This window comes from Dermochelys coriacea, chromosome 7 (assembly GCF_009764565.3).
Source record: "Dermochelys coriacea isolate rDerCor1 chromosome 7, rDerCor1.pri.v4, whole genome shotgun sequence".
Classification (NCBI taxonomy): domain Eukaryota; kingdom Metazoa; phylum Chordata; order Testudines; family Dermochelyidae; genus Dermochelys; species Dermochelys coriacea.
In genome coordinates, this window is record NC_050074.1 from 121,872,893 (window position 1) to 121,886,474 (window position 13,582).

The following is a 13,582-nucleotide window of genomic DNA, read 5'->3' on the forward strand; positions in this document are numbered from 1 at the left end:
ACCAGGGAAGCTGGCCAGGAGGTGCTCTTGAGGTTACTTTCTACTGAAAGTGGGTATACCAAGTCCAACTTGAGTAGAAATGGGCCTGAGCTACAAAGTTCATGTTTTGAACAGTGTTATCTCCTGACCTTTATTTTTCTCTTTTCCCTGCTGTGAGCATCTAATGTAAGTTTCCTGAAAATTAGTCCATCTCCAGCTTCAGTCAGTTCTGTTGTCTTTGTTCTGCTAGTGGTACGTGATAACACACACCCCATTGTAAAAAGAGGTGACCGAGCAGAAGGAGTACTAGGTTTGGATCAGTTGCAGGTTTATTAAGGATCATTGCCAGCTGCTAGACTACCAGTGGAGTTTTCCTGGCTCAAGTGATACATAACACTAATGGCCTGTGTACAGCCTTCTTCTGTAGGAAGTTAGTCATTTTTTGGTTCAACTTATTTCCTCAAATTAAAAAACTAAGAGTGACGGGGTGTGTGTGGAGGGATGCTGGGAAGGTACCTGGTATTGGAATGAATGGATGTGCTTGCAACTGGGATGCTATTGCCCCATGGTCTGATAATCTACTATTGATCTTCTGAAGTCCAGGAACTTTTCTCATCACTGATTTCAATGGGAGCAGGTTTAGGCCTGCTTAGAACACACCATTGGCTAGGAACTGTTGATGCTTGCCCCTTCTCAATTTTCAGATGCCAGCACTTGCCCTTAAGTTTGCTTGTATGTACTTACTCATCAGGGGATACTCATGCTCATTCTTCCCCTTCCTGACTTTGGGTATGCAACTTGTCAATGGCAAGGAGGCCCTAATATTCCTTGCTGGTGTTTTTGGGGGCAGGACTTCATGATGGGCATTTCTAGTCTATTAATAATTTTGCATGTGCGAAGGTCTTTAACCTCCAGTGACATGTAGGGGATTTACCTTTTTGGCTCCAGTGTTGAAAGAAAAATAGGCCCTTTAATATGAAGATCTCTGGCAGTCAGACTCCTTTGTTGAAATGCAGTACAGGAAAATTATAGTGATGGTATGCTGCATGTTGAGAATTGCTGTTTGTTGTTGCTGCTTTCAGTGCTAGAAACCCTGGAACAGCTAATGATGAGCAGGAAAAAGAGTGCAAATGAGTTTCCTTATTCCACCTGTTGCTTTGTGTGGTCCTTCAGTGGATTGACTCCCAGAATGCACCCTGAGATTACTCCTGTCTTCCTCAGCTTTTATCCCTACTGATGGTCTCCTGACATGGCTGCTATCCATACAGCAACAGATGATTGGTTGGGGCTCCTCTTTGGAGATTTTGGGTGCCGCTTCAAAGAGACCTTACTGAATGAAGTGCTGTCAACCTCAGCTTTGCCCAGGGATAGGGAGAGCCAATGTTGCACCATCTTAATTTGAATTGACATTCTTTGTAGTCCATCAGAAAAATCATGGATGAGATGGGAGACTCCCTATGGGAGCTCTGGGTCTACTAATTGGTGATGCGTGGCCTTATGTTTCCTCCAGAGCAATCAAAACCTGTTGCCTTCCACTGTGTGCCAAACAAGGTAGAAGACTTCAGATTAGGTTGTAAGGTCTTTGGGGGATGGGTTGTCATTTTTTTAATCTGTCTGGACAGCACCTAGCTGCTAGCACAACATGTCCCTGGTCCACAACTAGGGCTCCTAGAAACTACTGCAATACAACCAGTAACAAGCAATGACCCAAATGCCCCCAGAACTTTGGGAAAGTTCAGGTCGGTGGCTCATCCCTGCAGTTAGGCCCTTCTCTAATGCTTCAGATATTCTCTGTTTTTTGCAGAAAGCCATGTGAATGTAGCATTAATTTATTTGACACCTGGCAAGACCGAGCTAACAGACTAGCTGTATTGAAACGAGACCAATGGGGTTGTATATTGTAAGCTTAAAGGGTCACAACCCAGGAGTCTCAGCCCATTCCTCCTCTATCACCCCCAGTAAAAGAAACACCAGAAAAGCCTGTCTTAAAGGCATCAAGAAGGCTTCTGGTGAACTCAGAATAAAATCAGTTGCTGTCTTTCAATCTGCCATGGCAACTAGTTAGTTTAAATCTTATGAGCATCTTCTTTCTCCTCCTCCCTCTTCTTGACAGTCTGCACCTGAGAAGGCAGAGCTGACCTGTCTGTAGACCAAGGCAGCAATTTGAACTGGGCTGGTGCTCAGCAGCTGTCTCCAGCAGAGACATGCCTCTTGTTTCACTGCTAGTTCTGTGAAATACATCTGTGAACTGAAGGGGAATCTTTCCTAATGCTACTCACAAGCCGCTCCGCTCCATCGCTTTGTTCTTAAGGAAACCAAGCCCATAAATTTTTTTTAAAGGCCTGATCACATTTGAAATTGCAGCAAAAATCCCAAGGAATTGGATGGGGAACAGGATCAGGCCCCAGATATATTAGGAGTGGCTTGCATTAGCAGGCAACTTTAACTTCCCTTCCAAATGATGGTTCTCTCTGTAAGTCCTGGGTGCCTAACTGGCTTTCAGCAAAGTAATGGAAGGGAAGCAGAGGGAAGGAAGTGAGGGGGTTGTTCATTTACCATTACCAGTCTCATTTGAAATTGACAATGAGTCCGGTGCACAATTCCAGTAAAACTCTGCCCTAAAGGGAAACCCTGGGCTGTTTGTTATGGCTTTTGTTTTGTTGGCACAGTTGCAGAACTCTCCAGCCTCTGCCTCCACAACGCTCTCCTTGTGAGGCTGCATGCGCATCACTGCGGTCTTTGGTATTTTTGTTGTTGTTGTTTTGGGGGGAGGTTTAGAAGCTGGGAGCAATTAGAGCCTTAAGCATCTTGGAATTTAAAAAAAAAAATCCCCTAGAAGGCAGTTTAATGCTAAGCAGATGTGTTGTGCCAGAGCAGCTGAAATATGCTAGCTGTCTTCTCCTTTAGCAGCATTCTGATTTGTTTCTAACTGCTGTTGAGCTCTGTAATGCAAGAGAAGTGCTGATCCTTTTTTATTTTAATTTTTTTGATGTGTGAGAATCCAAGAAACCCAATTTCTCCTTAAATTCTCTCTTGTATTCAGTCTTGGATCAGCTGCTGGAGCCAAGAGGAAAGTTGCTTTTATTCTAAAAAGCTATCCTACATCAAATAAGCATAGGGTGCTATCCAACTGCATGAAAAGCTTGGTTAAGTACCAAGAGTTACTTCTGAACTGCTGGTGCTCGTGTACAAGAGCCACCAAGTGGCTCCCATTAAGTTAGCCCTGCTGGAGCACGTAGCTCCAATATAACTTTAAGACCATGATAGTAATTTCCTTATTACAAATATTTTTCATCTTCAGCTGTTGTAGTTTCCAGTGTTGGCTTGGCTCAGTGCAAACTTTGTTTGAAATCCCCCTTCTCTTCTGCCCTCCCCTGCCTCTCTTTTGGATGAAATAATTTTGTTGCTTTACTTAGAATTCTGTCACCTGTGTCTGTCTATCCAGAGTAACCTGCATATGGTAATAGGTTTTTATGTATCTAGGCATCTTAATGTCACTGGATATATGCACAAACTAGTAATTAAGACACACACACACACACACACACACACACACACACACACACACACACACACACACACCCCCCCCCCCCAACTCCACAGGCAAAAACTTGAATATACTGCTGGTATTTAGTTGTTACACTCAATAGCACCTCCCATTTGTAGATCTTAAAGCACTTTGAGTTTGGAAGTATTGTTACTTCCATTTTATAAATGGGCAAACTGAGGCACTGAGCGGCGACATGACTTGTCCATGGCCACTCAAAAAATCCATAGCAAATCCAGAACGTCACTCCCAGTCTAGTGCCTCAGCTATGGAGTCTTATGGTCTCTAAAGGCATCATGCTCTGCTGTGAAGGGTAGACTCTCTTGTTCTGGTGAGTCAAATGGGAAAGTGAGTTCCAGAGTCAATGGCCCTCTGTTGAAAACCTGTTGACCCTAGCAATTTCCATAAAACTCTTTATGCCCTAGTGTCTTTCTCCACACAGTGAAGCTAATCTACCTACCTCAGTGGGAGTGCTGAGCTTTTGAGATCCTTAGCCTAATTAATATATTGCACTTCCATAGCGCAGTTTGAGTTTATATTTTTAGTTGGAGAACCCATTGAAAGTGACTTCTTCCGCTGTGCATTGCGTAACTGGTGAATTGCCAGCACAGTCTAGGGACCAAATGCCTATTCAAAGAATATTCTCCTGTGACTCCAAATAACCGGTCACAAATAAATCCCCTAATGTGTATTGTTTTTTGTCTCCTTCAAGTGGTGTCTTGCTGCTATGAGACTGATGAGCCAAAACTGTTCTTAACATTACATCGTGTGCCAGAATGTAGCCCAAGGAATTCCTTATTTCTTTGTGTGGCATTCTGGAACTATTATAAATCATGTTAAATCTCTCGCAAGATCTTATTTTAAGAAACCAGAGATGAATTTGGTTCATTATATCAAGAAATTTTTCTCAAAGCTATTTGCTCTTCCTGCCTACCTCCAATGGGGGTAGTGTTTCTGTCTGAGATGTTAGTTCTAGCTGTCCATGTCTACGCTCTCAAACTGCTTAAACAAATGTCTGCTCAAGGAGTAGAGCTGCTGATTTTAAAAAAACTTCCAATGTCCCCAAACCTAAAAGGCATATTTTGAAAGACTCTTGACTGCTTCCTGCATCCTAAAACGCAATATTTCTTCCCTCTGAAATAGGGCATAAATCTGACCTTGTTGCCAGACAGTCCTTTTACCTATTTACTGGGCTTTTACTATAAATTCACTCACTAATGCTTGATGCTTTTGTTCAATGCCTGCTTGAAATGCATTTCTTCTTTAGGCTGCTTAAACTCTTTCCATGGAGCATGAGTTACCTTTCTTTGCAGGACTGAGGCCTAATGTGTCAAGAAGTTCCCTGACTTGCACTCCATGTAACTCAACTAGGGTTTCCCACAGTGTAAATATGCCTGGATTTCAATATTTGGAATGAACAGAAAAGTTTGCATGTGAACCTTTTTTTGACTTGTGTGGATCTAGTCATCTGACCAGTATGAACACATGTGAAACTTCATAATTTCAGTAATTCACCTAAACCTATGAATTGCTGAGACTTGGATAATAGCTTAATCACCATCAACTTCTCTTCAGTGGCCTTCAGTTTCTTGTCAGACTGGTTTTTAACCTTTCTTTTTCAAAGCTATTTTAACTCTTATTGCTCCTCTCTGCGGAGCTATGAAACTGCTTGCTTGTTTTTCTAATTACTCTTTTTTACTTTACTGCTGCCCTCTTCTTGGACTTTTGAAGTTTGGGTGTCCAGCTTCTCTGAGACTCCAAGGAAGGATGTTACAGGTACTAAATTGCTTGTGTGGGTTTTTTTGTTTGTTTAATTCTTTGTTAGTGTTCAGCATGCCACTGGGAAGAAAATACCATTTAAAATCAGTATTTAGTTCAGACAGTGCGTTTTGGGGCTTTTTGTATGTGAAGCGGAGGAGGCCATCTTATGTTCTAACCTTCTAAGTTTCTAGGCTTTACAACCTACCTGTATATCAGCATTTCAAAATATATAGACCTCAGAAAGAATAGTCGTAGAAAGAAAAGGTGGCTCATTATGGGCTCTAACCCTTAAAGGTAATATTGTCACTGCCAGGGGATGGGATCTGACTCTATTGCACTCATGTGAATAGGACTGGGGACGGAAGAAGTGAAGTCAACAAAGGACATTGAGGTCAGGTGCACTCGGAAATTATCTTTCCCTCTTATCTCCCCCCTGCTCCCCTTCCTCTAAGCTGCACATTCCCAACCAATTGTATTGGTGCTGTGAAAGGGCTATTGTGTACTACACGCTGGAGGACCAAGAGCAGAGGAGACTTCACTGATTGAATACCCAGTGAAACTTACTAGAATGGACCTGCATCTGAACTCTGGGAACGTTTATATCTGAATCTAATGTCCCCAACTCTGGGGGACATCTGCTGGGTGGGTGCTGTTCCAATGGCATCACACTTCGAAACCATAATGTTCCTGGAGGATGACATTACATTATGGATGAAAAACCACAGTGCCTGTTCATCTTGGCTTGGGAATTTGTGGGGGTTGCCGGTTACTCGCTCCCTTGGTCAAACAGCTAGACCACACTGTAAGGGAGTTCAAGAGAAACATGTTCATGTAGCAGATAACTAACATGAGGAATGGGCTTGCAGGAGCAGAGTTAGAAGCTATAACTGGGAACGTGGTCAGACAGACATGTTCAGGAGAAAGGGACAGTACAGGTGTATGGAGCTCAAAACAGGCCTCCTTCCATTGTGAAGTGTTTTCTGTATGGAAATACGCTCCTACTCTGCAGCAAGTGAAAACTCTCTGTTAATGTAAGTATCTTCTAATACAGAAGAATATGGAGTCTCTCTCAAACTCCTCTTTGCTGCATAATACTCAGGGGAGGAGGCACTGTACTTTCTCCTAAGGTCAAAGGCTGGGAAGAAGTGTATTATGTGTCTAAAGTGAAAAGCAGAGTTTCCTGTCTTACTCATTAGTGAGAGAAGGTCTAAGCATCTAATGCAATCCTCTACCAGTTGTTAGTTTCTGTAGACCAGGCAGATGCTTGCATTGGTGTAGATTCCCAGAAGCAATGCTCTTTGCCTTCACAAACAAAAGGAAAAAGGGAAGAATCACAGGGGAATGCTAGAGAAGACACAGCACAGGCCAATTCATTCTACCATGTATTATCTTAAGGGGCAAATGGAGCAAGTCTCATGACGCTGCATGGATGGACTTCAGCACAGTGGGTATGACTTTATTAAAATAGTGCTAACACTGGTTTTCATTGTTCATAACTGGTGCTTGCATTAGAATGTTTTACATTCTTAAATATGAATTCTCTCCCCCAAAAAACCTCTGCTCCTTTGATATTTATAATGAATTATATAATTCTTCACAAATCGGTTGGTTTTATTCCATCAACTAGTTCAAAAAACTCCAAGCCTTGGCCAAAAACAATACATTTTATTCCTCCAATGTTGGGTTTCATTCCATGTGTCTGTGGAGCAGCTAGAGGTTTGTCTCACTGAGGTCAATAAAAGTAATTTATAAGAGGCTTTATTCCACAGATGAGAACTTGGGACTTTTCTTGGAGAGGTTGTCTGCTGCATTTATCATGTAGATCTTGCATTCACTGATCTAGTTGATCCTGCACAGTGTCTTTTTAATCTGGCAAAATTATTTTAGGGACTTTGCCATTTAGTCTGTATAAAAGCTTTATTGGTTGGTCTTTGCCCCAGCCAAGGCCAGAAAGGACTCTTTCCTCCTACTGACAAGGTTGACCTACTTGATTTAACAAACTTGGTTGAAAAGGAAACTTACAGTTTTGAAGCCTCTCTGGTAGCCAACTGAATGCTATGACAATGGGCTCTGTGAGCATGGCCACCTGTTTGTTATCCAAAGTGGCCACTCAGGATGGAAAGTGTGAAATACATGTATTACTGGAGGTTGGTACGTAGTCCTGGAGATGGCATTTCACTGCAGGGAAAAGAAACATTTTGGCTCGTGAACTGGATTAAGGATTTCTCCCAGTGTCCAGTCATTCAAACATTCCTTAATAGAAGCCTCTTGGAAGCTTGAAACCAAAATCTATTTACTAACCTGTTTCTTGTAGAGATGCTCACAAGGGTTAAGCAGCTGGCATTGCATTTTATCCCCTCACTAAGAACACTAAAGTATTTCTCTTCTTCCCCCTCCCAAAATAAATTTAAAAAGCAGATGAACTTGGCAAATGGCCTTATGGGGCAACTGTGCAGAACTACCTGAACAGATCAAAAAGAAAAGGAGTACTTGTGGCACCTTAGACTAAAATTTATTAGAGCATAAGCTTTTGTGAGCTACAGCTCACTTCATCGGATGCATCCAATGAAGTGAGCTGTAGCTCACGAAAGCTTATGCTCTAATAAATTTGTTAGTCTCTAAGGTGCCACAAGTACTCCTTTTCTTTTTGCAAATACAGACTAACACCGCTGTTACTCTGAAACCTGAACAGATCAGTTCAGGATATCGGTATTTCTCTGCTTCTCCTCTGATTTTTTTCCCCCCACTCCCTTCTCTCACTATCCTGAGTTTCTTCTGAACAAAGGTGGCTATTTTGGGAGTGCTACAAGTTTGTAGAGCATGACAGGTATGGACCCTGAGCCTATGGCATTGTAGTGCACAAAGACCACATGTCCCAGTCTATCATGGCACTCCATCTTGCTCAAAGACAAGACTCTGCATTGACCAGGATGGGGTTTGCAAATGGCTCCACTTCACGCAAGTTGGGCTTAGGTTACCTAAGTGGTATTTGTTGCATCCCTGCAATACTTCCTCTCCTGGTCATGTGCATCTCTTCACTCTGCCATCCTCCAGGAGTATTTGGTGGTAGTTTTTAGGTGAGCACTGGACACTAACCAATTTTAATATTCATTTCTTTACTACTGTAGACTAATTTATTCATGTTCTAGGGAGTACCTGGAGGCCTCAACCAAGTCAGGGGCTCACTGTGTTATTTACTTTACAAACATCATAAATACAGTTCTGATCCCAAACAGCCTACATTCTCAAAGACCAGACAGAACAGGTGCACAAGGCAAATGGATGGGCAGAGGAGAGGAATGGGGGGAGAAGTGAATTAGTAGTAAGATTTAGTCATGTGGACTAATTCTGTGCATAGTTTGGCTTCATGTAGCTGGAATTGCTGCTCACCCCCTGCCTAGCCATGATCAAATGGCAGTCTTCTGGAGGCATCACAGCCTAGCTAGACTTAGAGGAGGGGCTTGAAGGAAGGCCTAAATGTGTTGGCCTAAAAATGAAAGTGATCTCCTTTACTTCTCCCCCCCTCAGTGAGAAGTTGTGGGTTTTTTTTTTTTTGTTTTTTTTTTTTGTGTGCGTGTGTTGGTCTGTCTGCAGGTACCAGGCCAAGTGAAGTGGGTTTTCTAGAGATGAAAATCTGCAAACTAGTAGAGGCCAAATTCTACCCAAAGATGCTCTCACGTGACTTGTGTTGAAAGCCACGTGCACATCCGAAGGCAGGAGTCGTTACCAGGAAAAAAAAATTGGTCTCAAGAATCCCAATATCTTTGTCAGCACTTAATAGAAAACAAACCCAGCCATTGCAACTCTACTCCCCCAATATATCCCTTGTTGATATGCACACAAAATAAGGTATCCATCTCAGCCTCTGACTGTGGGGGAAAAAAACCCCAACTTTTGAGTAAGCAGAATCTAAAAACTAGTATGGATCCTGCAGATCTCCAGGCCAGATTTACCCCTGGTATAAATAATGGTGTGACATGCATGTTGGGTGCAAGTGACAAAGTAGTATCACTCGCATTCAGAGTGTGGGGAAAACAAATGCAGCATAACTAGGATGGAGAGGGGAGGAGGCTGTTACAGGAAATCCAATTAAAGGATTGGAAAGCCCTGCTTTATCTGTTGGAATTTTTGCCATTGCTCTTAAGGCCAAATGCACCTTCAGTTAAGCTGCCACTGACTTCAGTGTGGACTGCACTTGATTTTGGCCCCCATAGAATCCCAAATTGATGCAAATTAATTCCTATGCTCACCCAGTGAATGACTAATCTGGGTAAATTGCATGTAGCCACTTGTATCCACCTCCTGACCACCTTGCACCCCTTCCCCTAGTATATGTATGCTGATTAGACGGTGTCTAACTAGGAACAACAGAATGAAATGAAAAGTAAACTTTTAGGAGAACTACATGGGAAAATGGGAGTGAGAAAACGAGACTCGGCAGATATGTCTACCCGGGAATAAACCTGTGGTGGGCCTGGGTCAGCTGGCTCGAGCTTGTGGAGGGTCCCAGAGCTCTGTCTCCAGCCCAAGCCCAGCAATTTTTAGCACCACGAGCCTGAGTCAGCTGACCCAGGCCAGCTGTGGCAATGCTGCAGCACTCTTATCCCCATGTAGATATCCCCAGTGAGAATGAGATGAAAGAGGTGGTGGAACCCCCTTAGACTGGATAAAACCCTACCAAACATTCTCTGTCGCTACCTTCAAATCAGTAAACTGAATGCCAGGTCTTTCTGGGCTGACCAAAAAGGGAAAGAGGTGGGTTTGGTTTTATGAACTTGGGTCTATTAGGGAGCAGATGTGAGTGATTAACTGCATTGCCTGTTACGGCAGCTCACTCTACAATGCATTGCATGTGCTTCCTCTGCCCAAGCACCATGTATCTCTTAAATCCCTGATGACTTCTAACTCTCTGCTCTTTGTAGTCAGACCCTTGCATTGAAATTCTAGAGCACTCTCCACCATGAAAAGTATTCCATTCCTTTCGGGACACTGGATCCAGATTTAACTCTGAAAACAAAGCATCTCCTTTCAGTTGGATGCCAACTATGAGCCACATCCTGAGAGGTGCTGAGCACCCTTTGCTCCTGTGGAGTCATTGGGAGTTGTGCGTGTCTGACTCCACCCCAAAATCAGACCTTGTACTGGAAGGCAATATTTCCCAATCTTTGGAAAGATAAGCCTCCCCCCCCCCCCATTCAGGAGCAAGAAACTAATTGTAACCCCTCCTTCCTTTATACCCTGCCAGCTGCTTTTCTAAGATGGCTTTTAACTATATAGGTCTTTCATTTCCCCCACTACCCCAGCTAGTCTCCCTCACACTTTGGGAAACACAGTTCTAAGGAATCCAGTACGAACACATTGCTGCAGCAAGCAGAATTAGAGCAAATGCCAAAGTACTTAGGTGATTTTAAGCTGGTGGGAGACCCTGTCTGGCAGCTGCTTGAACAGTGTCCAAGTGGTTTAGCACATCTGTGTGCAAAATACTTAAGGAAAGTTTTTTCTTAACTTTTTCTACCTGTAACCTAGTCATTTGGACTCCATAAAGTGAGCCAACTTTCCAAGAAGGGATGGGGAAGGCAAATCTAGCCTTCTCTCCTGCCCTTTACCCCCCCCCCCCCCCGCCCCCAATTTTTCTTGGCTCTGTCTTAGAAACCAGCAGATAAAAATAAAGTCCCAAAACTAACAAGGCAATCTTGGCAAAGGGCAACCTTTAACTTTTTTTTTTCATTTCTGTAAAGACTTTATTGGAAAATGCTGCAAAAAGCATAAAGGAGGAAAGGAAAGTGTTTTGCTTGAGGAAGAAATCAGTGCAGATGGCAACAGGGCCAAGTTCAATCCTTGTGTAACTTCACTGACTTTAATGAAGCTACACCAGGGTTGAATCTGACTAGCTCTCAATAGTTGCACCATATGCTCTCTCCTTCACCTCCGTGCACTGTTCTCACCACCTGCCTTAGGGCTGCCTGTCCTAAATTTTTGAAAGAATATCCTGATTTTTGTCACTTGCAGAACTTCTTAAAATGACCAGATTGTCCGTTCTGCACATCCCATATGCTGGAGGCTGGATATATTCAAGAATAGATTAGAGGAGCCTCCAGACTGGCCCTTCTCCCCAGCGGCATATACAGCATTTGGCTTGGTGTCCCTGCAGCTGCTCCATAGCAGCCACAAAAAGGTCCCAGAGGGAGATGACACAGCTCCAGGCTGTAGTAACTCTGCCAGATTGTTGCATCAGTATCCAAAGGGGCGGCAGGGAAGAGTGGACACTGTTACTAGGCAAGGTGCTGGGGATATGGGAGAGAAGAGCGGATATGACTTCTTTGTTCTAAACTTCACTGTGCAGCCCTCTGTGCCATCGTGCTCTTTGACTGGGGGGTGGGGGGGAGTGTGTGTGATGGCTGCTTTATCACTGGGGGACTGGCAGTTAAAATGATTCAGGAAGTCATGTTGGAAGCTTTAAGTTGAGACTGTATGTTATACATTCATTATTTGAATTGATCAAGTTTTTCCATTCAAGTTGCAGTGGCTGTATTCCTTTTTTTTTAAGTTAGACTTAAACAGATTAGTCCAAACCACATGCGCTTATGGAACTCCTCTTCATCTTTCACTTCCTGTGTCTCTGCCCTTCGTATATTGCAGTGGTAGATTCAGAATACAGTTGATTTTACCCCATCTCAGAAATATCTCCATCCGTATTTAAACTGTTTGGCTAAGTTCACAAAAGATGCCACAGAAATAATGTTCTATAAATTATTTGCTTGATGGATGGAACCAATTAAACAATTGGAGAAGATGGTTGTTACAAAGCAATGCTCTTTGCCAATACTTTTGTTACTACACAATTGAAAAGGGGCCCAGGGCCAAATCCAGAGCTCTCTAAAAAGGATCCTGAACTGTTGATCTGGCCCTAAACTTTATGGCTCAGGACCCATTTTACAAAGAAATTTTTTTAAAAATATTTGGCAACTTATTTAAACACTTCTCCTAATTCTAGATTTTTATCTAATGCTCCTGTATTTACAAGAATCTTTCCACACTGCCCACAGTATGCAGTATCCCAAACTTTTACAACTCCTCCCTTCTCTCCATATGCCCCTACCAGACAACTTTGTCTCCTACCATAACATCACAGCAAATGGCTCTGTTTGGTATAGACTCACTAATACCATTATCTGGCTTTGCTGATCAAAATATTGCTGCAGTAGCTCGGGTCCCAGACTCCAAAGCTGTGAGATGAAAGAACTGTTAGTTTTTACTCCTGGAGATGGTCTGTCCCGTCTTAGATCGATCTGGTGGGTAGTGAACCCGTACCCTATCAGGGATCGATTTGTCTCGTTTAGACATGATAAATTGATCCCTGAATCAACCGCCTGTACTCCACCTCAGCAGCAGGAGTAAGTGGAGTCGACTGGGGAACAGCCAGGTAAGTTGAACTAAGATACTTCATCAGCTACACAAATAGTGTAGCTGAAGTTGCGTATCTTAGTTCAAAACCCACCCCCCAGTGTAGCCCAGGCCTTGGTTTCAACCACTGTGAAGTGTTATGCTTTCTTTTAAATGTGTCCTTCCCTGGCTTTGGTTAGCTGCTTTTCTGCTTTCATCTTTTATCTCCTCTAGGTTTTTATACCTAAGAGAGCTAGTCTACTTGGGAAAATTGACTGCCATAACTGTAGTGGAATAATTATTCTGCTATAGCATTGCCTGGGTAAACAAGTCATATATATTCTGATGGGGGCGGTATATGCAGTAGGGCCTTTTAGGAGAAGACCTGTGAAAGAAACGAATGTTTTGTGTGGCCCATAAAGCTATTCCAGGAGGTGAGGGGGGAGAATCCAACACCAAACTTTTATCTACCCAGTTTTCTTTCTAGACAGTGCCCCTCCTATGATGCAGGTGCACAACTTCCAACAGTGGCTTGGTGGCACTGCTTCAGAGGGTAATCCTGACATGTAACTGACTCCTGAGGGCATTCTGCACCAAAAAAATTAAATTCTGAACACTATTTTAAAACTGGGTACATTTTTATTTGTCAAAATAACACCACATAATCTCGCCAGTTTCAATTATTTGGTAATTTATTTCAGAATAGCTGGAAGTAAGTATGTCGGGCACACGCACACACTCTGAGGGAATAAAGAGTTAAAGAAACCCCTATGACAACCCAGTTCCTGTTTCTCTGCCCTCTGTTCCCCCCCACCCTCACACACAGCGCAGCCAGGAGGCCAGACACCCACAACCCCTCCCCCCAGAGCCCACTTGCAGGGCCCCCCCTTGCCCAGTCACTTGTTCCCTTCC

The 13,582-nt window shown here is 43.2% G+C and overlaps 1 protein-coding gene across 1 annotated transcript in view; it reads left to right on the top strand.

Moving 5' to 3' along the window:
• Nucleotides 1-13,582, top strand: part of SH3PXD2A (SH3 and PX domains 2A) — a 406,607-nt gene that overhangs the window by 280,778 nt on the left and 112,247 nt on the right. The window contains 1 exon segment of the mRNA XM_038409643.2: nucleotides 5,258-5,302. Within this exon segment, the coding sequence (XP_038265571.1) occupies nucleotides 5,258-5,302 (45 nt within the window).